We start from the raw sequence: 26,463 nt of genomic DNA on the forward strand, positions 1-26,463 counted from the left end.
AGGGACATCAATGAACTTGTCTTTCCACCATATCCAGTTTTTTTTGGCCTAGCACTGTGTGAGGTCAATGATTAACATACACAAACTCATGAAGAATGTAGAAGCCAAAATTAAAAGAATGTTTACCAAAATCATTCTTGCACAACTTCCTCCCGGGTTTCACCATGTTTGTGTTTGTGTCAGAACCAGCTCTTGTTGTTCTTGTGCTTGCTTTAGGCTGCTGGTACTTCAGGTATGACATGTTAACACACAGCGGCATATTCACTAAAAGAGCATCTGTTGAATCACTGATTATTTTGTCTCTAACATAAACCATTCCTCTTCAGTGTGTATTATTGAGTTAGAAGCAGATTATATGGGTTTACTTAGCTGGTTGGTAGATGAGGTAAGCGGCTGGCAGAATGGAGACATGCACTCATGTAACCTCTACTTCCTAACCAGTAATCATCTGCAGGCTGCGCTTCAATCCAGGGCTTATCACTGTTGGAAGGCAAAAAGAACCACAGTGATAATGTATTTTCAAAATGTCTCTTCAGTGGTCAAGAAAAAGCTCATTTTCGCATTGTGAGCCATGTGACGAGCCACATGAAAATTCTGCCAGTGGAGCGAATATGTAAAAACACAACTTTGTATGCACTTCGACAGGCCTGTTCTTGGAATTTTACAGAGCCAGTGTCAAGGAGAAAGTCTGAAACAAAATCAGTTGCACTTTAAAAAGTGACTATTCCTCATCAATAGTGCTCACCAGTTATGCTCTTGATTTATTGTTAAGTCCTAATTAGTTGTGGTATTCTCCTTAACTCTTTTTCTGTTTGTAAGTAGCTTATTTTGTTTAGCTCAGAAGGCTGGCACTGCAGAGATTTGAACTCCTAATAATCTAAACTCCCACTCATTCCCAGATTATCACATCAAGTTATACAAAACCCTTCATTATGAGTGCTGGTATTTAAAGAAAAAGGGTATTTAATTTCCCCTATTGCACGCCTAACAAATGCGTACTCTTTTGAATAATTTATTCCAACTTAAATCAACAGGCTTCTCGGGAACATTAGTGACATTTATCTTCTTTGTATTGTTTGCCCTAAGTAGCTTAAGCAGTTGCTTAGCGAAGCGATGGAGAGTTTGCGGATAAACTCTAGTAACCTCTTTGCTCTAAAACCTGATCACTGTCATGGAGAAATGTACAACCTGATATCACGGAAGATCGATCGGAGTCTCTAAATTCAACTGAACCTCTTCGAGAGCTGATAGATGATATGGTCAGAATACAAAGATGTGTTATTTTACTGAAGGCTTTACACAGATGCTCATCATCAATATTTTCACATCCATTTGCTTTTTGCTTTACTCTTATGCCTCTTAATATCCAGGTCACAACCTGATTTAGATGTACAGTGGTTTAAATGTATCATTTCATGTTAAAAATTAATTTATGATTGGTGCCGGAGCTCGAACTGTGTGCTGGAGTGGAAATTTGAACTTTAGTAACCTCACACAGGCTCAGCTACGAGGTTACTGTGGGACGATCCTCTTCTGCTGCCTGCCCATCTGTGTGTGTGCGTGTGTGTGTTTTTCACCTAGTCACCCAAGTTAACATGGGCATCATCCCTCTAGGGAAATGGCACACATACTCAGTCACACAAAAGTGTTTTCAGCACAGGCAAATGAATACTCAGTCGCACAGACCAACAGAAATTTTTGGCAGGCGCAGTCACACACGTACAGATGTCAAACAAAAACCTACTTTAGAAGATAGTGGTTTTTGTGTGTGTGTGTGTGTGTGTGTGTGTGTGTGTGTGTGTGAGCATTTGACACCAAAACAGGAGGAACAAAATGGTGTCTGAGGTTTCTGTTAGTTATTGCTCTGTTTTTGCAGCTCCTTTAGCCTCAGGCAACAACAAGACAGACTTACATTTACAAGTTCATATGCAACACATACACACCCTGAGACCTTTACAATGCATAAACACTCACAGACAGCCAAACAAGAAAACCACCAACACCCATACCCAGATATGCTCCCAGTGCATCACAACACGCACAGACACAGTTCTTTGCGGGTGAAAGAGCAGGAAAGAGACGATGTGATGTGGCTGCAGGCTCAGCTGCAAAGCAACTGCATACAGAACATTCTCAGGGAGGGCTTGTGTGTGTGTGTGTGTGTGTGTGTGCGTGCGCATTGGTGATCCGAGACGCAACAGTTCTCTCAGTCTCACTTTCGCTTTGTTGGAAAACAGTGTTGAATATCTTGTCGACGGGCAGAAGAAGAATGACATGCTGCAGACTGGGCAACACTAGTTGATTTGAAATTACACAGTCCACTCAGGAAACAGTGTTATTTGTTCTGAAACAGCCGTGCATGGCGTGTCCGCCTGCTACTGTGTTTGTGCGTACATGTGTGTTTGTATGTCAGTGAGTGATGTGTACTCAGCAACAATTGTCAGTATAATAATGCTTTACTTATGGCGCCTGCGGAGGTTTGCCTATTTGGAGAATGACCGATAGTAACCTCTCTTTGTTCTCTGCCATCCAGCTTTCTGTGCTCATTTCCACCTCTGCTCTGCTGCAACCCCATTTCTTTCTTTTTCTCTTTCTTTCTTTCTTTCTTTCTTTCTTTCTTTCTTTCTTCCTTTCTCTTTGTCTTTCTTTCTTCCTTCCTGTCTGTCTTTCTTTCTTTATCTCTCAGTCGCTTGTCAGCTATCTCTTACTCCTTCCCAAATCCACCTCAGGAAAAGGTGTGATTTACTCGGCTTCTATTCCTCGCACTCGGAGCTGGAGCTTATCATAAGCCCAAGCAGCCTCCCGCAGTTCACGCTTAGGAAACAAAAGCTTCCCTCTTCTTCCACCCTTTCTTTGTTTTACTTGCACGATAACACAGAACCCCTCCTTTCATTCCTTCCCTATCACGAGTTGCTGACATAATTGTATGTGCAGTTGACCAGTTTTGAGACATCAACGGGGAACTTGTGGCGACTTGTCTCTTGACCTATAGTAGCCTCTGTGTGAACCAAAATGAACTCAGTACTCCCTTCCACATTATGTAACACCGGCTTCTTTGCTGATGTTGGTAGAATATTAAAGATAGTTTCTCTGGTGACCAGAGGAAATGGTTTTGTTGGTATGATGAACATGAAAATAAAACAAATATGAGATCTGTTTAGATTCAACTGGGTAGATATAAAAAAAAAAAAAAAAGAATACCTGAACAGCAGGAAAAAAAGGAGAGAAATACTTTGTGCATTAATGTGAAATATTGAAACTTATGTGGTTTAGCTCATCTAACTTCACCAAAAATACTTAACTTATACTGAAGACTTGGTGGTATAGTTTCACAAAACTCCACCAACATGCATCATGGTTGCCTTTTATGTAAGAAATAGTTTGATAACATGCAAGTAACACTCCAAATGACGTCATATATGCGATCTGGCCTCTCCTCTAGAAAGACATACATACACACACACACACACACGCGGGGGGGAGATAGGACTGGGTACAGCAGTTAAATTTATCTTAGTCAGGCAGACGGCTAAGTGCTAAGTGTCTCCACCTAGCAGTGCAGCACTTGACTCCCATGTCTAGAATACCACTCATAGTGCAGCTGATAACCTTCAATAGCTCCAAAACTACAGCGTCATGCACAGCACACTCTCACACACACAAGGGGGGGGGGGGGTTCTTATAAGCTGCCTCTGTTGTGACAGGTGATAGCCTTTCTAATGTAGATGGAGACGTATTCATTTCACTTTTCACACTGTGAGTTACAGTATATGCGACATGACAGATTCCCTGAAGGATGAAGCATGTACACAACAAGTTGAAACACAGCTGTGATGACACATGGAGCAGATATGACATGCAGTAGATTCAGCAGACTCATGAACAGCACAGAGACTTTGTTCTGTTGCTGGAGGCTGATGTCATTTAGGGCTCATTTCACAAACATGGATCTATGTATTTCCCAGATTTAAATAATTTTCTACAGAGTAAAAAAGTACAACTTTTCATAACCCCTGTAATTTAAATCACCCTAAAGTGTGACCATAAAAATAACCCCCAGCAACATATCACAAAGTGAGAGCATTAGTGAATTAAATATTAGATTGTTTAATGCTTAGAGGCAATGTTTGTCATCTGAAATGTGCTGCATGGCTCTTGGAGATGTGTCTGAATGTATTTTTGTCCCCTTGAAATGACACACTCTACATATACTGTGTGTATACATTATGTACCATCGGCCAACCACCATCATGCTAATGTTTCTGTTTGGGTCTCTCTGTCCAGCTTGCCAGTATGAAGAGTTGGAAGGACATGCGTAAGGAGATCCTGTATCTAACTGCAAATGCCACAGGCTCTCCAAACCAGATGTACCAGGCTGTGTCACGTATCGTATGTGGACACCCTGAAGGAGGCGGCCTCAAAATCAAGTCTCTTAACTGGTATGAAGACAACAACTACAAGGCACTGTTCGGAAACCATGGCAACGACAGCGACAATGAACCTCTTTCTGCTTACGACAACTCTTCCAGTAAGTGTCCAAACCACCTGAAGCAACCTTTTTTTGTCCAAGGTCAGTCATTTACAAAAGGATGACAGACAAGGTTCAAGACTCAACATGTCTCTGTGTTTATATTCCAGCTCCGTACTGTAACAACATGATGCGGAGCCTGGAGTCCAGCCCCATATCCAGGATGATCTGGAGAGCTCTTAAGCCTCTGCTCATGGGGAAGATCCTGTACACCCCAGACACTCCAGCCACACAGAGAATCATCCATGAGGTACAAAAGCCCCCTCTCATCTTTGTAATCCCCATCAGAATCATGAATGAAGCCCCGCTGAATGAGACTGAGCGTGTTTGCGTGTGTTGCAGGTTAATAAGACCTTCCAGGAGCTCGGCGTGCTGAGGGACCTCGGAGGGATGTGGGAGGAGATGAAGCCCAAAGTTTGGAACTTTATGGAGAACAGCGAGGAAATGGACATGGTCAGGGTGAGTGGGATGCACTGCCAATACACACGTACACACACAGACACACATAGGTGTGTTCTCTGTCTTCTTCCTGTTTACAGGAGGGGTTTAAAGGCAGTAATCTGTGCATCTCTGTCACTTCGACATAATTATGTGATGTAGGAAGGACCATTCAACTTCTGAAGCCTCTGCAGAGGTCCACACCCAGACTGCTCTAGTACAGATTCACATAGTGATTATATTACAGAATGTCTGACTGCACCGGATGTCACATAATGAGTGTATCCTCTTGTTGGCTCTGCACAGGAAACAAAGACATGTAAATTTTTCATACTCGCTGGTGTCTTGTGAAATGCAAGAACGAGAAAAATGAGCGACTAATATCCAGACAGAAAATTGACCTGGAAGGGCCAGAGAATTAAGGTCAACCATAAAACCTGACAAATTAAAACAAAATACAGAGGAATATTAAACGTGGTAATAGAATGCAGGTCATGAAGCAGTGTGAAACCATAAACTTGGCCTCATTTAAACCATTTGTCGTCGCTCTGTTGACATCAAATGGAGACAAGCACACACAGTGGTATGTATACAGTGGGTATGACATTACTGTCACTCTACCAGAATGAGCCATTTGCTACCGTGTTCTTATACAAAAAGTCTGTATCAGATTACATACAGTTCTTAACATGGCTCTTCCTGCCGAGAAATGCGCATCACTCCTGGTTTCATATGCAAATTGCATGAGCACCACTTCCACCTAGTGGCAAAAGGTGATACTGTAAAGCACAATACATTGTGAGATATTTGCGAAGAACATCTATACACAGTCCAGGACCTCTAAATAACAATTAAAACATTAAAATAGAAAACTTTGAGTCCTGTTTCTGTCTGATGAACCACCATTTGTATTACTAACATTTAATTTTCCATTTTGTACAGTCTGTCTCTGCTATTTTAGCCAGTGTCTGTCATGTAATAGTTGTCTCTGCATGGGGAACAGGAAATGGCTGTGATAATAGAGATAATGAATTTGAATAAAGGCTGGAACAGGCGTAACAAAAAACATCTAATGACAGTAAATTAGGTCACAAGCCACACAACGAGATACACAAACACACAGCGGTAATAAAGGTCACAGAACCAAACAAGCCTAAAGACATACGGTGATTATTCACTGTTTATATTTTTCAGTTTTGTGACCTTCATTTTATAGCTGAAGAAGACATAGGTTAATAAATAAAGTCTTATGACACAAAGACTCTGAGCCACCTGTGACCTCTTTCCTATTTTAGGTTTTCTTTATCATAAAAGGTAATCGTTCATTGACTCTCTATGATTAACAATATAAACCTTCTTTTTTGCAGACCCTGCTCCAGAATAACGCCAGTGCTGCATTTTTTAATGCCCAGCTCAGTGGGACTGAGTGGCGTGTGTCAGATGTGTCGGCCTTCCTGTCTAAGGTCTCAGAAGACCAAAGGCCTAAAGGATCCGCCTATACCTGGAGAGATGTCTTCAATGAAACCGACCAAGCCATACAGACAATCTCACGCTTCATGGAGGTTAGTGTATTAGTGTATTGAAATTGAACATATTCATTGCATAAAATGTCAAACAGAAGTTGACCTCAAAGACAAAGAATGTAGAGCATGTTATGTTTTCATATACAGACATGTAAAATTCTATTACTGTGTAGCAGGCAGCTCTTGTTTACAGGGACAGAGACAATAAATCCACATTTGTATGGGTCTCAAGTTGTGTCTGTATAATAAATGTTATCTAATATCTTCCATTTAGGTCAAGATGTAAGAAAACCTAGTGGGAAATAGGTTAAATACTGTTTGCCCAAATAGGTAATTGCACAGCGTTTAGATCCAACACAACTATAGAAAGCCTTGAAATCAAATGTTCTCTCCCCTTCCTTCCTTCACCAAATCGAATCACCTCCGTGCTGTGCGTCTCACTGCTCCCTGCCTCTGTGTTATGGGTCACTATGACAGAGCCAAGCCGAAGCGGAAAACAGCCACCACTGAACTCTGGCCAAATGTTAATCGATTGTTTGTGCCTTAGTAAATTGTTGTCTTACTTATCTGTGTCAGCGACATTCTTCATTGAGACGTCTATAAAATGAGCATCAAGGTTTAGCGGTAAATGTGAACTAATAGCCTTGTGATGGACCTCTGATATATAATGATGTAATCTGTAATGATCAGATTATCTAAGTGAGTAATGATGTCTTCCATTCCACAGACTGATGATGTAGACAGCTGATAAAATGATGACCTTCTAGCTGATTTCATTGCGGGTTTGAATCCACCTCATGATCCAAGACTTTCCTATGGCTCCTAATACTAGTGTGGATAATCTAATAAAATGCACAGGCAATAAACATTTAGACAGAAGGAATTTTAAACCGTAACTTGAGGTCAGCTAGGTATGACATGAATTCATAACACCATGAAATGTCTTTGACTGTCTAGCAATGCTGCAAACAATCTACTGACCTACTGACTGTGCCTAACCCTTTAAGGAGATCAGATAACGTGTGTAAACCACATTCCTTACATTAAAAACTATGTCAAGGCCTCACACAGCCGTACATGTCTGTCATGCCTGCAGCATTAGGAGTGCTCCTGCTGTATTTTCATTATGCTCCCTGAGCTCATTGGCTTCTCACACAGTGTGAGGCAAGATGGTATAAGTCAGCTTATGTCAGCTATGAGAAAGGCTAATCTGTGGGAGGTCTCAACAAATTAGCTAAACAACCCTGGTGTGGTTACTCGGTGTCCACACAAGGCACAGGAGTTTGTGTAAGAGGGTATAGAGTTCACTGTTATTATGAGCTTGTGAACAATATGTGGGAGAACTGCACGTGACTGTGTGAGCAGGAATATTTATGATTAGGGTTGAGGAGTTCATTAGTTTGTTTGGAGCAGACACCCAGAAGGTCTGATGAGGCTCCGATTAATTATAATCATAACCTTGCCATTAAGACCAGAACATTTTCACTACTTAAAAGATGCTCTTAATAAAAAAAAACACTTCCATGAAGGACATTCAGCTTGTCTAGAGATAAAGCTTGAGACTCTTCTGCTTTTGACTCTCTTGTTTTCTTTTTCCATCCTTCTGTAACTGGTTGACACAGACCTTCACACACCGCTTAGACCCAACAACACCTCATGTAAATGTTACATTTCAGAGTAAAATAACCCGTCTGTTTTTCTTTACAGTGTGTGAACCTGGACAAGCTGGAGCCAGTGGCCAATGAGGAGAGACTGGTCAACAAGTCCATGGGTCTTTTGAACAACCAGAAGTTCTGGGCTGGAATCGTGTTCCCTGACATCGCCCATAGCAACAGCACTGACTTGCCTCCCAACATCAACTATAAGATCCGCATGGACATTGATAATGTGGAGAGGACAAACAAGATTAAAGATGGGTAAGGAGCTGATATTCAGTTGCAGACCCTTTGCTGATTTTTGTAAATGTTTATGAGCTTACCAATTTCATCTTGCTTTGCAGCTATTGGGACCCCGGTCCCAGGGCAGACCCCTTCGAGGACCTTCGGTACGTCTGGGGCGGATTTTCTTACCTGCAGGACGTCATTGAGCATGGAATCATCAGAGCCCTCACTGGCAGCAAGGAGAAGACGGGCATCTACATTCAGCAGATGCCCTACCCCTGCTATGTTGATGACATGTAAGTTAACGCTGTGCAAATTTAGACACCAGTTGCACCTTCGACTGTACAGTTAGTTTAAACTGTAACCATTTTTCTTACTTTTATCACAGTTTCCTGCGGGTGATGAGTCGGTCAATGCCTCTCTTCATGACCTTGGCGTGGATGTACTCAGTAGCCATCATCATCAAAGGCGTGGTATACGAGAAGGAGGCCCGGCTCAAGGAGACCATGAGGATCATGGGACTAAACAACGGCACCTTGTGGCTCAGCTGGTTCATCAGCAGTTTAATCCCACTCCTGATCAGTGCTGGCTTGTTGGTGATGTTATTGAAGGTATGTGCACACACACATACATGTGAAGGCACTTTGTCATCATGCGGGAATGTCAGCAAATTGCAGAAAACAAATGACCATATTCAAACTGATCATTGCAGATGTTTATACTCAACATGTAACTCGACAGTCACTCTGTTTATCCGTAATCACATCACCTCATTCACTAGAAATGTCATCGAATTGTGGGAAACAAGTGATGTCATACTGCTGTAACCAAGAATCTATTTCATTTTCTTTTTTTTGTCCCCCGTCACCCCTCTCAGATGGGAAACCTGCTGCCTTACAGTGACTCAGGCGTGGTGTTTCTTTTCCTGGGATCCTTCGGCGTTGTGACCATCATGCAGTGTTTCCTCATCAGCACCCTGTTCTCTCGCGCCAACTTGGCAGCCGCCTGCGGTGGGATTATTTACTTCACGCTCTACCTGCCCTACGTGTTGTGTGTCGCCTGGCAAGACTACGTGGGCTTTGGAGCAAAAATAGTAGTGGTGTGTGGAATAAATTTAATATATACATATGAATGCATACAATATTTTGTGTTGAGCGTTATTTTTTTCTCTCAGCTTAACTCTGGCTTCTCTGTTCTTCCACCAGAGTCTGCTATCTCCTGTGGCTTTTGGTTTCGGCTGTGAGTACTTTGCCCTGTTTGAGGAACAAGGGGTGGGCATCCAGTGGTCGAACCTGTTGGCCAGCCCTCTGGAGGAAGACAGCTATAACCTGACCACCTCCATCTGCCTGATGCTGTTTGACGCCGTGCTCTACGGAATAATGACCTGGTACATCGAAGCTGTGTTCCCTGGTAAGTTGTGGATATGATTTACAATTGTGGTATTTTTTCATTAAAGTGATAAATCCATGATGTACCAATAAATAGTGGGAGTTGTTTTGGTGTGTATCACTGAAAACAAAACAATTCACTGTATTCCAGGTCAGTATGGGATCCCCAGGCCTTGGTATTTCCCTTTCACCAGGACGTACTGGTGTGGAGAAAAGGAGAACAACAACATCTCCACTCCTCTGTCAAAGAAGGGCAATGCTGAAGGTACATATCATTATAATTATTACTTTATATTTATCTTTATGTTTCCTGAGAAATTATGAAATATAAAACTATTATCACGGAAATATTGTCACAAAACTGCAGCTGGATTATCCCCACCTTTATGCGTCTTTTCAAACCTCAGCTGACATTATTGCTATAATGTCTTTATCGTCTTTATTCTATCCACAGCTGTGTGCAGTGAGGAGGAGCCGAGCCACATTGAGCCAGGTGTTTACATCGAGAATCTGGTGAAGGTCTACAGCCATGGAAACAAGCTGGCTGTAGACGGACTGTCACTGAAGTTCTATAAGGGGCAGATAACCTCCTTCCTTGGCCACAATGGAGCGGGCAAGACCACTACTATGTAAGATTACACACAAATTATCTGCAGAACATTTACAAGCATCTGAAACTAGTTTTTGAAATCTACTCAGTTGAGATAGTATGTGGTGGTGACTGTTGCATCCCTGCCCACTTTCTGATAGGTCAATCCTGACGGGCTTGTTTCCACCCACATCGGGCACAGCCTATATCCACGGCAGGGACATCCGCACCGAACTCAGCACCATTCGGCAGAATCTGGGCGTCTGTCCTCAGCACAACGTACTCTTCAGCATGTACGTATACAGCATCAAGAACTAAATCCTTTGCTCACTTGTAGGCTCTTGTGTTTTTTGTTCATATCTGAGTTGTTGGTTTCTCTGTAATGCAGGCTGACTGTGGAGGAACACATCTGGTTCTACGCCCGTCTGAAGGGGCTGCCGGAGGAGAAGGTGAAGGCTGAGATGGAACAAATTGTGAATGACGTGGGTCTGCCTCACAAACGTCATTCCCGCACCAGCACACTGTCCGGTCAGTTTCGTTATTTTGAATTTCTTCACGTTTTCACAAGTAATGCTTCACAGAGGGATTTCATGTAGATAGTGGTTTTGAAAACTGTCTTATCTTCCTGTTGTCTCTGTAGGAGGGATGCAGAGGAAGCTGTCCGTGGCCCTGGCTTTTGTTGGGGGCTCAAAGGTTGTGATCCTGGATGAACCTACTGCTGGCGTTGATCCCTACGCACGCAGGGGCATCTGGGACCTGCTGCTTAAATACAGACAAGGTAAACACAACTGATAATTAGTCAGTAACAGTGGTTATTAATTATATTCAGTATTTGATCTAATTAATTCTGTAGTTTGTAAGCTGAGTGTGTTTGTCCCTCTGTTCCTCTGTCAGGCCGCACCATCATCCTGTCCACTCATCACATGGACGAGGCAGACATCCTGGGTGACCGCATTGCCATCATCTCTCACGGCAAGCTGTGTTGCGTAGGCTCCTCACTCTTCCTGAAGACCCACCTGGGCACAGGCTACTACCTGACTCTGGTTAAGAGAGACTACGACTTGACACTTCAGTCTTGCAGGAATTCAGCCAGCACCGTCTCCTACAGCAAGAAGACTGAGAAGGTACGAGAGATGTTGTGAAGAACAAGTTATCTCACTTCCAGCGTTGTTAAAGACAACAACGTAACATTTTTTCTTCTTTGTCTTTGGTTCAGGAGGACAGTGTATCAGAGAGCAGCTCAGATGCCGGTCTTGGTAGCGAACCAGAGAGTGAAACCACCACTATTGGTAAGAAGTGACACTCAATTGGCTACTTCAGAGGCAGTAATCGTATTCCTTTTAAATGACCTTTGGAAGGCATAAGACATTGATGTTTTATAATTCCCACTCACCAACCTCTCACCCTTTCTGCGTATTTCTTTCCTACAGATGTGTCCCTCATCTCCAATGTGATATTCAAGCATGTCCCCGAGGCTCGTCTTGTTGAAGATCTTGGCCACGAAATCACCTATGTCTTGCCCTACCAGTCAGCTAAAGACGGAGCCTTTGTGGAGCTCTTCCACGAGCTGGATGACCGTCTCACTGACCTGGGAATATCCAGCTATGGAATATCTGATACCACCCTGGAGGAGGTAAGGAACAGTTGCTTTGTGTGGATGGATTTTTCAAAAATTTTCTTTTGATTTGTTGTTTATATGCTTCTGCCAGTGCTTTAATCGCATGTCTTCCAACTCTGCAGATTTTCTTGAAAGTGGCTGAGGACAGCGGGGTGGATGTTGAGCTCTCAGGTGAGATTTATGAAGCATTTTCAAGATGGACATCATTTAAAAACATTGTTACATAAATTAGTAGAATCAGTAATTTCTTTTAGGTCATTGGATTATTGCAGATATATTTTTAAAGAAAAGAGAAGACTTGAACCTCAGATAGTAAAATGAACATGTGTATGCTCATGTGGCTGCAGATGGAGTTGTGCCGACAAGGACTCGTCGTCATCATGCGTTTGGAGACCACCAGAGCTGCCTGAAGCCCTTTACTGAGGACGACTTTGACTTCAACGACTCTGAAGGTGACCCAGGTAGAACTGCACTACCCAGCATGCAGTGCAATGATAGCAACAGTCACTCTGCTATGATTGCTTTTACTCTTTGTTTGTACACAAAGCTGTATTTTTCCATAAAGGAAGCGTACATCGTATATTTTATATATATACAGTACAGGCCAAAAGTTTGGACACACCTTCTCATTCAATGCGTTTTCTTTATTTTCATGACTATTTACATTGTAGATTCTCACTGAAGGCATCAAAACTATGAATGAACACATGTGGAGTTATGTACTTAACAAAAAAAGGTGAAATAACTGAAAACATGTTTTATATTCTAGTTTCTTCAAAATAGCCACCCTTTGCTCTGATTACTGCTTTGCACACTCTTGTCATTCTCTCCATGAGCTTCAAGAGGTAGTCACCTGAAATGGTTTCCACTTCACAGGTGTGCCTTATCAGGGTTAATTAGTGGAATTTCTTGCTTTATCAATGGGGTTGGGACCATCAGTTGTGTTGTGCAGAAGTCAGGTTAATACACAGCCGACAGCCCTATTGGACAACTGTTAAAATTCATATTATGGCAAGAACCAATCAGCTAACTAAAGAAAAACGAGTGGCCATCATTACTTTAAGAAATGAAGGTCAGTCAGTCCGGAAAATTGCAAAAACTTTAAATGTGTCCCCAAGTGGAGTCGCAAAAACCATCAAGCGCTACAACGAAACTGGCACACATGAGGACCGACCCAGGAAAGGAAGACCAAGAGTCACCTCTGCTTCTGAGGATAAGTTCATCCGAGTCACCAGCCTCAGAAATGGCAAGTTAACAGCAGCTCAGATCAGAGACCAGATGAATGCCACACAGAGTTCTAGCAGCAGACCCATCTCTAGAACAACTGTTAAGAGGAGACTGCGCCAATCAGGCCTTCATGGTCAAATAGCTGCTAGGAAACCACTGCTAAGGAGAGGCAACAAGCAGAAGAGATTTGTTTGGGCCAAGAAACACAAGGAATGGACATTAGACCAGTGGAAATCTGTGCTTTGGTCTGATGAGTCCAAATTTGAGATCTTTGGTTCCAACCGCCGTGTCTTTGTGAGACGCAGAAAAGGTGAACGGATGGATTCCACATACCTGGTTCCCACTGTGAAGCATGGAGGAGGAGGTGTGATGGTGTGGGGGTGTTTTGCTGGTGACACTGTTGGGGATTTATTCAAAATTGAGGGCACACTGAACCAGCATGGCTACCACAGCATCCTGCAGCGACATGCCATCCCATCCGGTTTGCGTTTAGTTGGACGATCATTTATTTTTCAACAGGACAATGACCCCAAACACACCTCCAGGCTGTGTAAGGGCTATTTGACCAAGAAGGAGAGTGATGGAGTGCTGCGGCAGATGACCTGGCCTCCACAGTCACCGGACCTGAACCCAATCGAGATGGTTTGGGGTGAGCTGGACCGCAGAGTGAAGGCAAAGGGGCCAACAAGTGCTAAACACCTCTGGGAACTCCTTCAAGACTGTTGGAAAACCATTTCAGGTGACTACCTCTTGAAGCTCATGGAGAGAATGCCAAGAGTGTGCAAAGCAGTAATCAGAGCAAAGGGTGGCTATTTTGAAGAAACTAGAATATAAAACATGTTTTCAGTTATTTCACCTTTTTTTGTTAAGTACATAACTCCACATGTGTTCATTCATAGTTTTGATGCCTTCAGTGAGAATCTACAATGTAAATAGTCATGAAAATAAAGAAAACGCATTGAATGAGAAGGTGTGTCCAAACTTTTGGCCTGTACTGTATATATATATATATATATATATATCATATATTGATTTATGTTGCAAAGCAAAGAAAACAATTTGCAGTTGCAGGCATTCAGTTCAACTTAGTAGCAATATTACAAAATCAGGACACAGACAGGACAAGTTTGCTCATGTGTGTCGTGTCGTATGTGTCTAGAATCCCGTGAGACCGACTGGCTCAGTGGAACAGATGGCAAAGGCTCATACCAGGTCAAAGGCTGGAGTTTGAAGAGACAGCAGTTTGTTGCACTACTCTGGAAACGATTTCTCTATGCTCGGCGCTCCAGGAAAGGCTTCTTTGCTCAGGTATACAGCTGCTATTTTCATGAAGACGGACATGTTGTCAATCTAGGTTTTTCTGCCTTGCATCAACCACACAAAATTCTCACAACAATGTCATGCCTCTTTTCAGATTGTTCTCCCAGCTGTGTTTGTGTGTATTGCCCTGGTGTTCAGTCTGATTGTCCCTCCATTTGGGAAGTACCCAAGTCTGGCTCTGGATCCCGGCATGTATGGAGAACAGTTTACCTTTATCAGGTAAAATATCAATCCGTCTTTCTGGAAAAATTGCATTTTCATTAATTTATCTCTAATTGTTGTACAAAACAGATATTCTGCACGTTCTGTACATTTATCTGTCAAAGCACTCAAATCATTCTCTTTCTCTGTCGAGAAAAAGAAACAAATAAAGTTTATTCTTTAAATAAATGTGCTATTTCCATCTACAAAGTGCACAACTCATTAAATATGTAAAAGGTTACCTAACTGCGCTACGGTTTGCATGTTACAGTAGGAATGTATTTTAAGCTCAAAAGCTTAGCAACATACCAATGCTCACAACTGCACTCAACACAGATGTTAAAGGGTTTTATTAAAACTACTGTGAATTAACAAATCAAAATCCAAGTTTCAAAGGATTATGGTGTTATGAATTGCTGATAGAGCTATTTTAGATACTGTAATAATCAATGAGTAGTAGAGGTGTCCAGATGATTGCACATGTCCTTATAGTCTTAAAACAATCGCAGCAGCTGGACGGCTTAATTCATTCTGATTGTTAAATATTATTTGTTTGTGTATTTCCACTTCGAGACAGTTAAAGACAATGGGTTCTCTGTGTCTTTGTAGTAATGACATGCCTGAGGACCCTCACACCAACAAACTCCAGGGAGCTCTGACAGAAAACCCAGGATTCGGAACACGCTGCATGGAAGGACAACCCATACCGTGAGTTTGGAGAAGAAAAGTTAACACATATTTAGGAAAATAAAAATATATACAAGTAGATCTACATGCAGTTTTACATATGAATAAAAACTTGTCTTTCTCTGTGATCCAGAGACACTCCCTGCACAGCAGTTAAAGATGAGTGGTCGGTCCCGCAAGTCCCTCAAAGTGTGAAGGACATCTTCGACAACGGCAACTGGTCCATGGAGAATCCCTCTCCCCTGTGTGAGTGCAGCTGCGAAGGACGCAAGAGGATGCTTCCAGAGTGTCCTGCTGGTGCTGGGGGACTCCCACCACCACAGGTCAGTGACCTCAAACAATTAAATGTCAAACTTAAAAGTGTTCATCAATACAAAATTCTAAACACAAAAAACAAATGTTAATGAACAGTTTTGTCTGTTTGTGTATCCAGATGAAGATCAGTGAGAAAGACACTCTTCAGAATTTGACCGGCAGAAACATCTCAGATTATCTGGTCAAAACCTATGCTCAGATCATTGGCAAGAGGTAACATTCATCTTGCATTTGTAACACACTTACAGTAGTTCAAAGTCTTGCGTCATCATATTGTGTAACAATGCATTAAGTACTGAATAATTTTTTCTTCTTCTTTTTTCAGCCTGAGGAACAAGATTTGGGTCAACGAGTTCAGGTACATCATCAGACATGATCCATCTTGAGCTTATTTGTCCATAATATCGACCTGAGTGCATCTCAGCTTTGTCTTCCACTGATATTAAAATGTTGGTGCTTTACACAGATATGGTGGATTCTCACTGGGCGCCAGGAATTCTCAGCTTATGTCCCAAGCCGGCGATGTTGATGATGCGATTGCTGAACTGAAAAGACGTTTCCGTCTTGAGAGGGTAAGAGATTTCATCACATCATTGTTTTACAAACTAAATTAACTAAATTAATGTACAAGGAAAGCTTACTAATGTGGTTTCAGCTAGTCAGGGTAAAACACTAACTGCTGTATTTCCATATTTTTATGTTGTTACAGTTACAGCTGGTTTGAACAGACTTCTGTTACTGCAGGTTTGAACAGTGTCAGTTTACTCATGTGCTAAGGAAGCCTCTTTCTCTCTCTGTCTCTCTACTTCTCCCACCCTCCAGGGAACTGCAGCAGATCGTTTCTTTCACAGTCTCTCCAGTTTTATCCAAGGATTGGACACCAAGAATAACGTCAAGGTTAGCACACACACACACACGTGCACACACACTGGTTATACAACAGCACGTGGCTCAGTAGGTTACCTTCAAGCTTTCCTCACCAAATTCTTCAACAATGCTGTTTAGTGGACACAATATGCTTCACACACTCAATTCAGAGTGTGTGATTTGATTGCATAACGATTGATTTCTGCACTGTGGCAGATTAAAAATGCAAAGCTTTCACTCCACGTTGCTGATGCATTTTTTCTGATACATGAACTACACATAATGTGTATTTCTCTTTGTTTGTATCAACTTATATTTGTTGAGGATAATGGTAATGACAACCCTTAATTTGCACATTAATTCTTTACATTTTAGGCATGTAGGAAATGAATCTATGTAAAGCAAGTGCTGCTGAAATATTCCTGTGAATTTAGGAAATGAATAAAAAGAAGGAGACAGAGTAGAGGTGGAAACATATATTGGGAAGAGAGTTGTATGAGGTACTTAAGAAATACATATTGTAATCTTTACTCTTGTGCAGATTTGTGGCTTTCAGCTGATGACGAAGCTACTACTCACCTTCCTGTCTGCTTTATATTCCTCTTGAGGATACACAAACTAAAATGCCTCTCTATCTCCAGATCTGGTTCAACAACAAGGGCTGGCACAGCATTGGTTCTTTCCTTAATGTCATGAACAACGGCATCCTGCGGGCGAGTCTGAAACCCGACCAAGACCCCACCAAGTTTGGCATCACTGCCTACAATCACCCGCTCAACCTCACCAAGGAGCAGCTGTCACAGGTTGCACTGTGAGTATCACTGTTAATACTGCGGTACACTTTAAAGTTATAACCTCTCGTTGAGCTTCATTAAAAGATGTCACTTCTCATTCTCACTTCCTTTGCTCTGTTCTTCTTTTCATAGGATGACGACATCAGTGGATGTGCTGGTTTCCATCTGCGTGATCTTCGCCATGTCCTTTGTCCCTGCCAGTTTTGTTGTCTTCCTCATCCAGGAGAGAGTGAACAAGGCCAAACACATGCAGTTCATCAGCGGCGTGCAGCCTTTCCTCTACTGGCTGGCCAACTTTATCTGGGATATGGTAAGACATTTCAGTAGAGCTTGACCCTTGGCCCCATTGGCTCCTCCCCAAACAATTTGAAATATTACGAGAGAAATTCCAAACATATCTGGAAATCATACAGTTATTACCCTCATAGAAATGCAGTGTAAAAAAAACGTACTGAAGCCTCTTTTTCCTCTGCTCCTGCAGTGTAATTACATCGTCCCTGCCACACTGGTCATCATCATCTTCGTGTGTTTCCAACAAGACGCCTACGTCTCCTCCACCAATCTGCCGGTGCTGGCACTGCTGCTGCTGCTCTACGGGTAATTTCAACATACACAGTCCATTTCTTTTGGCTCTTCCTTTCTTTATTTTCTCTATTTCTCTAACCTCTTCTCATCTCACATGATCTCTACGTTTCATCTCCAGATGGTCGATCACCCCTCTGATGTACCCAGCCTCGTTCTTCTTCAAGATACCCAGCACGGCCTACGTGGTTCTGACCAGCGTGAACATACTGATAGGAATCAATGGCAGCGTCTCCACATTCGTGCTGGAGCTGTTTGGAAGCAATGTAAATGATGTCTCCATTTCATTTTGATTTAGATAGAGAAGTAACCGACTGATTTAAACTTGTCAGTAAAATGCCAAGTAAAAAATGACTGAGGTTTAATACTTTACCCATCATGATTGAATATTAAACATCATTTTCGTCATTTCAGGAAATTGGTGGCATCAACGACATCCTAAAGAACGTGTTCCTCATCTTCCCTCACTTCTGTCTGGGCAGAGGACTGATTGACATGGTGAAGAATCAGGCAATGGCTGATGCTTTGGAGAGATTCGGTAATTACAGCAGGCCTCTTCCACCAAATACCACAAATGTTTCATCATTAGTTTTGATATGGGAAATAAATATACATTTTCTTAACGTGTTTAAATGTTCTCTGGTTCTGCCTGTGTCTCTGTAGGTGAAAACCGGTTCCGCTCCCCTCTGGCCTGGGACATGGTGGGAAAGAACCTGTTTGCAATGGCCATAGAGGGCGTGATCTTCTTCTGCATCACTGTCCTCATTCAGTACCACTTCTGCTTCAAGGCCAGGTGGGTGAAACCTTCAATACACAACTTAAAAAAGACAAAAGCAAATCATCTTCCAGAGTTTTCCTCATAAGGGATTTGGGATTTGGATTCCCTCTGGGTGAAGGATTCAGCTAAGTGTCCAGAGTGTGACCTCTCTTCCCTCTTATGCCTGTAACCTTTCAGGTCATCCACCAGTCATCTCAAGCCCATCGGAGAGGAAGATGAGGACGTAGCCAGAGAGCGACAGAGAATCCTGAGCGGAGGAGGGCAGACAGACATCCTGGAGCTCAGACAGCTCACCAAGATTTACAAGAGGAAACAGAAGCCGGCAGTGGACCGACTGTGTGTAGGCATCCCCCCTGGAGAGGTACGATATAGTACAGTTTGTGTGTTGTTAAAATTATATTTGTAAGAGGACGATACAGCATGGTCACCTGATACAATGTGCAAGATATAGTAAAGGATATGTGTACTCCTGTGAAAATTAATCCTGATGTTGACTCTCTTCTGCTGCAGTGCTTTGGTTTGCTGGGGGTGAATGGAGCAGGGAAAACCAGCACCTTTAAAATGCTGACAGGAGACTCTATGGTCACCAGTGGAGAGGCCTACCTGGCTGGCAAGAGGTAAGAAAAATCCAAAGATTCGTATTAAAATAGATATATTCCTCAAGTTCATTCATCCTACCTGACTGGGTAAAGAAAGTAGCCACAACACTGTATTTTTAGCATCAATTATGTAATTAAAGGTACTTGAAATAAATACTGAATCAAGGCAGAATAAAGCCAGCACGCCCTGCTTCTGTTGAGATAATGACTTGAAGCAAATTCTTTTAACAAACTGAGTTGGCTCTGGGAATTAGCTTTCTTTCTTTTGTGAGAAAATGTTCAGTACAAGGCTGCATTTTGTTTAAAATATATATTTGTCCTTTCTATTGAAAATAATCATTTTCTTCTTCATGTGTTTGTCTCACTTCAGTGTAACTACAGAGATAGATGAGGTGCATCAGAACATGGGCTACTGTCCTCAGTTTGATGCCATCAACGACCTATTGACCGGCAGAGAGCACCTGGAGTTTTATGCCATCCTGAGAGGAGTGCCTGAGAAGGAAGTCTGTGAGGTCAGCAACAAACAAACACGTTATGTATTCATTAATGTTGTACTGGACTTACTGTATTGGTCTTTAATATATAATTTTTTGTAGTCCACTGTGGCATTATGTGTGTTATTGGTACAAATAAACAAACAGACTCTATCGTTTATCAGTAGTTGTGTATGATCATAGAAAAAGAAGATGGTTGACACTCATGAAAACTTTATCCTGTCCACTAGGTGGCAGAGTGGGGCATCCGGAAGCTGGGCTTGGTCAAATATGTGGACAAGGCAGCCGGCAGCTACAGTGGAGGAAACATGAGGAAACTATCTACTGCCATCGCTCTCATAGGAGGTCCACCTGTAGTGTTCCTGGTGAGTGGAGCATGTTCAAAGAAATACAAAGTACTTTTTGAATTATTTTGTGTGCAGCAGAGTGACCCAAAAGTTACTGAAGACAGTGGATGTGTGTGTTCAACAGTAAACTGAGTATCTGCTGTTTCCCGTTCACAGGATGAACCAACAACAGGCATGGATCCTAAAGCGCGTCGTGCTCTGTGGAACGCAATTCTTAGCATCATCAAAGAGGGACGATCTGTAGTCCTGACCTCCCACAGGTTAGACTTAACATCTGACTGACATCTATCCAATTAATTAAACTATGTATTAATGTTGTTCATTTAGGAATTTACGTCAACATGACTAACCTCATTCTGGTGTGTGCCTGTGTGATTTGCAGCATGGAGGAGTGTGAAGCACTTTGCACCAGAATGGCCATCATGGTCAACGGCAGGTTCCGCTGTCTGGGCAGTGTGCAGCATCTCAAAAACAGGTGGGAATAAATGACAGGATAGCTTTTCACAAAAGCTCACACACAAGAAATTAAAAAAAAGAGAGACTGTTTTACAGTTTATAAAATCAACAGTTCAGTTGAATGAAACTTGCTTTGTTGCATTCTTATTAGGTTTGGTGATGGTTACACCATCATCCTGCGGGTGGCTGGCCCAGACCCAGATCTGCGGCCGGTGATGGAGTTCATCGAGCGGGAGCTGCCTGGCAGCACACTAAAAGAAAAACACCGCAACATGCTTCAGTACCAGCTGCCCACCTCCCTCACATCCCTCGCACGCATCTTCTCCCTGCTCTCAAAAAACAAGGAGACCCTCAGCATAGAAGACTACTCCGTCTCACAGACAACGTTAGACCAAGTAAGCACCCGAGGCTCTGGCTATAGCTGGGTTGTGATTTTAGTACAGGCTGAGTCTAATGTTCTCCTTCCTCTTCTTCTCCCTCCCACAGGTGTTTGTAAATTTCGCCAAGGACCAAAGTGACGAGGACCATTTGAAAGATGTCCATCTGAACAAACGGGACGCTGTGGTAGTGGACATTTCCCAGCTAAACTCTTTCCTCACAGACAACAAGACCAGGGAGAGCTGTGTCTGATTCCACAACATACCATCAGTGGGAGTTGCTATGCTTCACCCACCCCTCCCCCCGACCTAGAAAATATGGACCACTAACCCACAGGGGGGAGATAAACTATGTCCTTTTTTTATTTCTATTTTTTAGTCTTTTTTAATTGTTATCATTTCTCAGTGGGCCTGCACTTCAGCGCACAGCCTCTTGAAAAGGCAGAGACTGCAGGTATCGTGACAGACACTGAAACAATGAAAACTCAATGCAAATCAATGCAAGAAATATATATAAAGATATTTAAGATGAGAAGATATTCCTGTGAGGGTTGGAGACCGGCGCTTCTCCTTCACGAGATGGACAGAAAGAAAGTGAAGATTAAAAACACTTGAAGCGACAGCAGGATTACGACGCTGCGCTAGCCTGGAAAGCTCGTAGCCCTGCTACTCACTCAACGGACATGGCATCGGGGATGATGGAAGGAAATATCTCTTGTTTTTAATCCCCGTTCCTAAAAGTAGTTAGCAGTAGTCAGCGGGACTGTGTACGTGCTGCTCTGTATCGTGAAATCACGACAGCGTGAAACAAACAAACAAAAAAAGTTCAGATCATTCACTGCCAACTGCTGAAAGACGGTCTGACTACTTTTTTATTCAGGGTCAAACCTCTCTCGATCTCTCTTCATCACCAAGCGCAGTGGTTTTTATCACGCAAATGATGGTAAAACAGCATCTTCAATGCAATCGATTTCAGTCACAATCATGCAACATGTTAATTTTTACTAATTAGGTTTTTTAAAGGTAATTTCATTCTAATAGACTTAACCTCTATGGAGTTTTTTTTTCCTTTGTTTGGATGACAATTAAGATTGATAACAAAGTTGTCTTTTTTATTTGTTGTTCCTTTGTGTCCTTGACATTGTCCAGCACAGTGCCTATACTGTATCATGGTGGAGAGAGAAATCTGAGCACTCCATTAAAACAACAACAATGTATGTAGGCTGCCCAGGAATGTACAAGACAGACACCAACATCAAAGCACAAAAAAGTTCTTTTTGTGAAGGTGATGAAAGAAACTTGACTGTTTTTCTAAAAAAAAAAAAATGTGTCCTTTATTTTCAAAAACAGAGAAAAAAAATCTTGTGGTTGCTTGATGTCTGTACAGGATGTGCAGTCTGCTATACTGGCTTGTTTCTACTCGCCCTGCTCTCTTTAAATGAACTGAAGGCGACTCAGAGCGGACGCACGGTGACCATCGCAGACTGGCAGTTGTGACTTCACGTGAAAGCTGGGGATTGCTGGAGGATTTGGACTCGTTTTTCTGAAAGTGCATTGGAAAAATATACTGCATGCTTTCCACTGGGCAACACACCCGGACTATCAGCACTTCTGTGTGTGTGCCGAAGCATGCCAACAGATCAGCTCGTAAAAGGACTGGAGGCGACTGAATTGTGCTCCATTGTTGTGGGATTACTGGCACATACAGTTTGTATATGTGGCATCTAAATTCTGTTGTTTAAAAAAAAAAAAAAAGGAAAATCTGTATCTAAAATGTGATTTTTGGCAATGCGATGGAAATGTTCCTGCAGGTGTAGCTCTCATACACAGTGAAGACACAGATCTTCTGCTTGTGTGAGATCTTTTCCAGTAACGTGTTTTTATATGTGCCTGTGTGAGGGCGCAATGGGAGCGTTTTACGACCTGAGCCAGAACCAATGTGGATATTATGTACAGTAGCAACTTTGTGGTGTCAAGTCAGAAAAAACATTGTTACCAGTGGAGTGAACAAACAGTATCTGTGCCAAATGGAGCTGAATATATATCTTTGATCCACCAGCATAATATGGAAGAGGCAACTGTTTTGTAAAGCTTTGATTTCAGTTCTCTACCCATCGTCAGCAGCTCGAAACAAAAAGCTCACATGTGTAAAATGTGCGCTCCCTCGTTCAGTCTTCATCAGACTGCAAGTTTTTTCTTTTTACTCATGTTGCCAAATTCTAACCCCATTGTCTGTCCACATTAATAAGCTGCCACACTGAAGTTAACTGTACTGTTACTAACTCAAATTTTCTAGACGTGAGGTTGAGATGCTTAACACAAATGTTTTCAGAGCTAGTCGACAAGCCAGACTACGCATGAATACGGGACCACAGCAATTAGAGTTGTGCTTGTAATGCTTTATAGTCCATAAAAAACCCAACTCGTATCCAGGGTTTAAATTGATGACAGATTGTCATTACGGGTTCTCTGTGTCATATCAAATCTTGGAACGCACCAAAACCCCTCAGTAATTGCAAGCACTTTATCGACTTCATAGCCTGTTGTGTCAAAGATGTAGAAGTAGGGATTTGGGTGTATCAGACAATTTAAAAACAAACCTCTGCACTGGAACACAGGTATAATTCAGACGTAATGAAGCTACATCGTTGCATCACAGCGTTTGTTTGAAACTTGAAATGGAGAACAAAGGCTGACATGCAACGAGAGACATGAGTAAGATAATGAAAGAGAGACATGCAGGACAGAACTACGGTGGTGATTTTTCTCTTCTCGTGCTCAATATTATTATTTGTTTACATTTTTAAGTATTAAACAGCTGTTTGGGTCTGTTAAGCATTGTGTATAGTTACTCTTTACATTAATAAATAAAAAAATTCATACATTTTGAACAAAAAAAAAACCTGATTGTTTTGCATTTTGTTTGTGAAATGTGAAATGGGAGTTTGTAGCCAGTGACTGAACAAAAGATACTGTATGTTTGGGCGTGAATGTGTTAATGTTAGCTGATGACTATAAGTTTCTAGAGTGTGCATGTGTTTGTGTGTCTAGTTTCACCTGCTGGGTTCCCACACACACACACCCCCACACTGACACAATTACATTGCCAGAGTTTTCTGTCACTTTTAGTTATTCACACACCGACATCATGATTGGAAGAGTTGTTTTTCTGGGACTCCTGCTCATCTGTGTGGCTGCAGGTAACAAAGAAAACACACTTTTTTGAGATATTTTTGCATTCTTGTTCAAGGGTTTTTATAGATTTATGTCAAAAGAACAATTTCTAGAGATTTCTATTTAGATGCTATAGAATGAAACACGCAAAGTATTCACCCCCATTGGAAGCTTTCATTTTTTATCATCTTACAAAATTGTGTCAAAGGGGGTTTAGTGTGGGTTTTTTTTACAATGACCCAACAAAAGTAGAAGTAAAGGTAAAAACAGATATCTACGACTTGAAATTAAGAGAAATATTCAAATATGAAATACTTGTTTGGATGTTTTTTATAAGCACTGTGCGGTATATTAAACACTCACATTTGAGGATTTCAACGCCACTATTTATAGTGTCCTAACAGTAATGGATCAAGAATAGTACTAACACTGACTATTTTAAAATAAATCACAGTCAGGTAGAAAATATTTTTGCACATTTCAGCCTATATCTTTCATTTTAAACAGCCACCCTGTGCATGATGTACATTTTTAATATCATTTTTTGACATTTTAATGTCATTTTTTGAATCTATATTTATGTACCTCTATGCACCAAATCACCAAAGCAAATTCCTTGTATGTGAAAACCTACATGGCAGTTATCAAGATTCTGATTTTGATTCTGACTGTCCTTATTTTGCCACAAATTCATGTAGAATTCAAGTCTGTGGGTGAACACTCAGTTTTGCATGCTGTTGATATTTTTTTCAGTATCAGATGGCTTCATGTTCTTACACGTAAGCAGGCATATGGAGTCATATCATGTACACATGTTTGGGTTAAGAGATCATCTGCTTCCTTTACAGATGCTGAGGAGAAATCTGGACTCCTGAGAAAGGTGTGTGTGCATATAAGGGGTGTTTAATGTGTACTGTGGTTTAAAGTGTAAGAAAAGGAGTGATATAAATAATAATGTGTGTTACTGAAGGAATTTTAAGCGTACATCATGAAAGCTGAGCTAAGGCATGGGTGTCGTTTCAAGATTGGGGTGGACACATGTGAAATGAAGGGTTTTGGCGTCCTACACTAAAAAAATTTAAGTCGCAAACACCTAATTTCCTGCATTCTGGTGGATTTTTTTGCAACAAGTGCCTTTCTGTGTCAGTTTATGGTGTAAATTCCCTTAATTCTGTTTTATTGGGGAGGACAAACACTTGGGGGCGATGAATCACCTGCGTCCCTGCTGAAATCTACGCCTCTGTGCTGAGCTTTCCAATGAGGTATAGAAAGAAAGTACCCTAAGTCACTCCAGCACCTGTGTGTATCTCCTGGCAGCCTTCCTGTCCTGATGTGGAGCAGATAGACGCCTGCCCTCTGAACCTCGCCCCTGTGTGTGGCACCGATGGAAACACTTATGCCAATGAGTGTACCCTGTGTGTCCAGAGACAGTGAGTACACACAGCTGCTCCACTCTCAGGATAGTCACACATTAGCTCAACAACATCCATGTTGACTGTGAGGAGGACAAAGTGTTGGAGTCGTCCTCTGGTGGTGGATGAATTTAAGGACTACAGTCACAAGACTGAACCCTGAACAGGCTGTCAGCAGCAGCTGATTCAAATGACTGGAAGCTTTCCACTTTATGATTCATCTCTTTGTTTTCACACTTAATGACCTAGTGTCATTAGTCATTACTGTTTCATTTTTCTGATGACCAATTCTTGAAAACATTGATTTTTTTTTTTTACAATTTATCTCCACTGTTGCTCGACTTTACTCCCACAATCAGACACAATGAGTTTACGAGGTGTGACTTCCAAAAACAATCTTTTAAACTGCCTTGTTTTCAATCTAACCACCAACACTGATACAAAGTTGAACTGAATCTCAGCTAAGCGAAAAGGAATGACTCACAGCCATGTCATGTTATGATCCTCTTTGCAGAGCAACCAAGACGGACATTTTGATTGCCAAAGAGGAGAGCTGCTGACCTGCGCAGGGGATGAAGCCAAAGCTAAAGGAACCAATCCAGACCTGATTATCAACCCAACACAGATCTGTGCAACAATATGTCCCAAACTTTTGTGTCATTGCAAACAGTAATAAAACTTTCCCAGCAGTGAACAACCTTCTGTTTTTTATACACATGAATTGTGGATCATGTTTATGGAGGGAGTAAAAAAGTGAGGGAGTAAAAATTCATGAAGAGGAAGCTAGTAAACGGTTTTTTGTTGCTGATTTGCAACAGAGGCGATACAAGGGGAAAGAAAAAAAGAAAGGATATTGATTTAGGTCACAT

The 26,463-nt window shown here is 41.8% G+C and overlaps 2 protein-coding genes across 7 annotated transcripts in view; both read left to right on the forward strand.

The window, feature by feature from the left end:
- LOC117255906 (phospholipid-transporting ATPase ABCA1-like) overlaps nucleotides 1–23,910 on the forward strand; it is a 41,559-nt gene extending 17,649 nt beyond the window's left edge. For 5 of the 6 annotated variants that reach the window (XM_033625147.2, XM_033625145.2, XM_033625146.2 and 2 more), the window contains exons 9-49: nucleotides 4,285–4,528; nucleotides 4,639–4,778; nucleotides 4,871–4,987; nucleotides 6,334–6,528; nucleotides 8,197–8,405; nucleotides 8,489–8,665; nucleotides 8,758–8,980; nucleotides 9,247–9,468; nucleotides 9,575–9,779; nucleotides 9,909–10,022; nucleotides 10,212–10,386; nucleotides 10,508–10,639; nucleotides 10,735–10,874; nucleotides 10,987–11,124; nucleotides 11,241–11,470; nucleotides 11,563–11,635; nucleotides 11,777–11,979; nucleotides 12,087–12,135; nucleotides 12,312–12,425; nucleotides 14,351–14,499; nucleotides 14,606–14,730; nucleotides 15,322–15,420; nucleotides 15,533–15,722; nucleotides 15,833–15,927; nucleotides 16,040–16,072; nucleotides 16,181–16,286; nucleotides 16,537–16,611; nucleotides 17,223–17,392; nucleotides 17,508–17,685; nucleotides 17,857–17,972; nucleotides 18,079–18,223; nucleotides 18,372–18,495; nucleotides 18,621–18,750; nucleotides 18,913–19,096; nucleotides 19,246–19,352; nucleotides 19,705–19,846; nucleotides 20,059–20,193; nucleotides 20,332–20,435; nucleotides 20,558–20,650; nucleotides 20,783–21,026; nucleotides 21,118–23,910. In XM_033625147.2, coding sequence (XP_033481038.1) covers nucleotides 4,285–4,528; nucleotides 4,639–4,778; nucleotides 4,871–4,987; nucleotides 6,334–6,528; nucleotides 8,197–8,405; nucleotides 8,489–8,665; nucleotides 8,758–8,980; nucleotides 9,247–9,468; nucleotides 9,575–9,779; nucleotides 9,909–10,022; nucleotides 10,212–10,386; nucleotides 10,508–10,639; nucleotides 10,735–10,874; nucleotides 10,987–11,124; nucleotides 11,241–11,470; nucleotides 11,563–11,635; nucleotides 11,777–11,979; nucleotides 12,087–12,135; nucleotides 12,312–12,425; nucleotides 14,351–14,499; nucleotides 14,606–14,730; nucleotides 15,322–15,420; nucleotides 15,533–15,722; nucleotides 15,833–15,927; nucleotides 16,040–16,072; nucleotides 16,181–16,286; nucleotides 16,537–16,611; nucleotides 17,223–17,392; nucleotides 17,508–17,685; nucleotides 17,857–17,972; nucleotides 18,079–18,223; nucleotides 18,372–18,495; nucleotides 18,621–18,750; nucleotides 18,913–19,096; nucleotides 19,246–19,352; nucleotides 19,705–19,846; nucleotides 20,059–20,193; nucleotides 20,332–20,435; nucleotides 20,558–20,650; nucleotides 20,783–21,026; nucleotides 21,118–21,261 — 5,988 coding nt within the window. In that variant the 3' untranslated portion in view covers nucleotides 21,262–23,910. The remainder of the gene's footprint in view (nucleotides 1–4,284; nucleotides 4,529–4,638; nucleotides 4,779–4,870; nucleotides 4,988–6,333; nucleotides 6,529–8,196; nucleotides 8,406–8,488; nucleotides 8,666–8,757; nucleotides 8,981–9,246; nucleotides 9,469–9,574; nucleotides 9,780–9,908; nucleotides 10,023–10,211; nucleotides 10,387–10,507; nucleotides 10,640–10,734; nucleotides 10,875–10,986; nucleotides 11,125–11,240; nucleotides 11,471–11,562; nucleotides 11,636–11,776; nucleotides 11,980–12,086; nucleotides 12,136–12,311; nucleotides 12,426–14,350; nucleotides 14,500–14,605; nucleotides 14,731–15,321; nucleotides 15,421–15,532; nucleotides 15,723–15,832; nucleotides 15,928–16,039; nucleotides 16,073–16,180; nucleotides 16,287–16,536; nucleotides 16,612–17,222; nucleotides 17,393–17,507; nucleotides 17,686–17,856; nucleotides 17,973–18,078; nucleotides 18,224–18,371; nucleotides 18,496–18,620; nucleotides 18,751–18,912; nucleotides 19,097–19,245; nucleotides 19,353–19,704; nucleotides 19,847–20,058; nucleotides 20,194–20,331; nucleotides 20,436–20,557; nucleotides 20,651–20,782; nucleotides 21,027–21,117) is intronic. The other variant, XM_033625148.2, reaches the window with a different exon arrangement.
- A 148-nt stretch (nucleotides 23,911–24,058) lies between these two features.
- On the forward strand, nucleotides 24,059–26,291 carry spink4 (serine peptidase inhibitor, Kazal type 4). Its single transcript, XM_033625150.2, has 4 exons — nucleotides 24,059–24,208; nucleotides 25,031–25,062; nucleotides 25,500–25,612; nucleotides 26,109–26,291. Exons 1-4 carry the CDS (start codon nucleotides 24,157–24,159, stop codon nucleotides 26,152–26,154), a joined length of 243 nt encoding a protein of 80 aa, XP_033481041.2. The 5' UTR covers nucleotides 24,059–24,156; the 3' UTR covers nucleotides 26,155–26,291.
- Nucleotides 26,292–26,463: the final 172 nt, after the last annotated feature.

Source organism: Epinephelus lanceolatus, chromosome 3 (assembly GCF_041903045.1).
Source record: "Epinephelus lanceolatus isolate andai-2023 chromosome 3, ASM4190304v1, whole genome shotgun sequence".
NCBI lineage: Eukaryota > Metazoa > Chordata > Actinopteri > Perciformes > Serranidae > Epinephelus > Epinephelus lanceolatus.

Excerpts from the sequence above, each read along its gene's own strand:
- spink4 (XM_033625150.2), top strand. The coding sequence starts at position 24,157 with ATGATTGGAAGAGTTGTTTTTCTGGGACTCCTGCTCATCTGTGTGGCT. Across the intron at positions 24,209-25,030 it reads GCTCATCTGTGTGGCTGCAG|ATGCTGAGGAGAAATCTGGA; the intron begins GTAACAAAGAAA and ends CTTCCTTTACAG. Across the intron at positions 25,613-26,108 it reads ACCCTGTGTGTCCAGAGACA|AGCAACCAAGACGGACATTT; the intron begins GTGAGTACACAC and ends TCCTCTTTGCAG.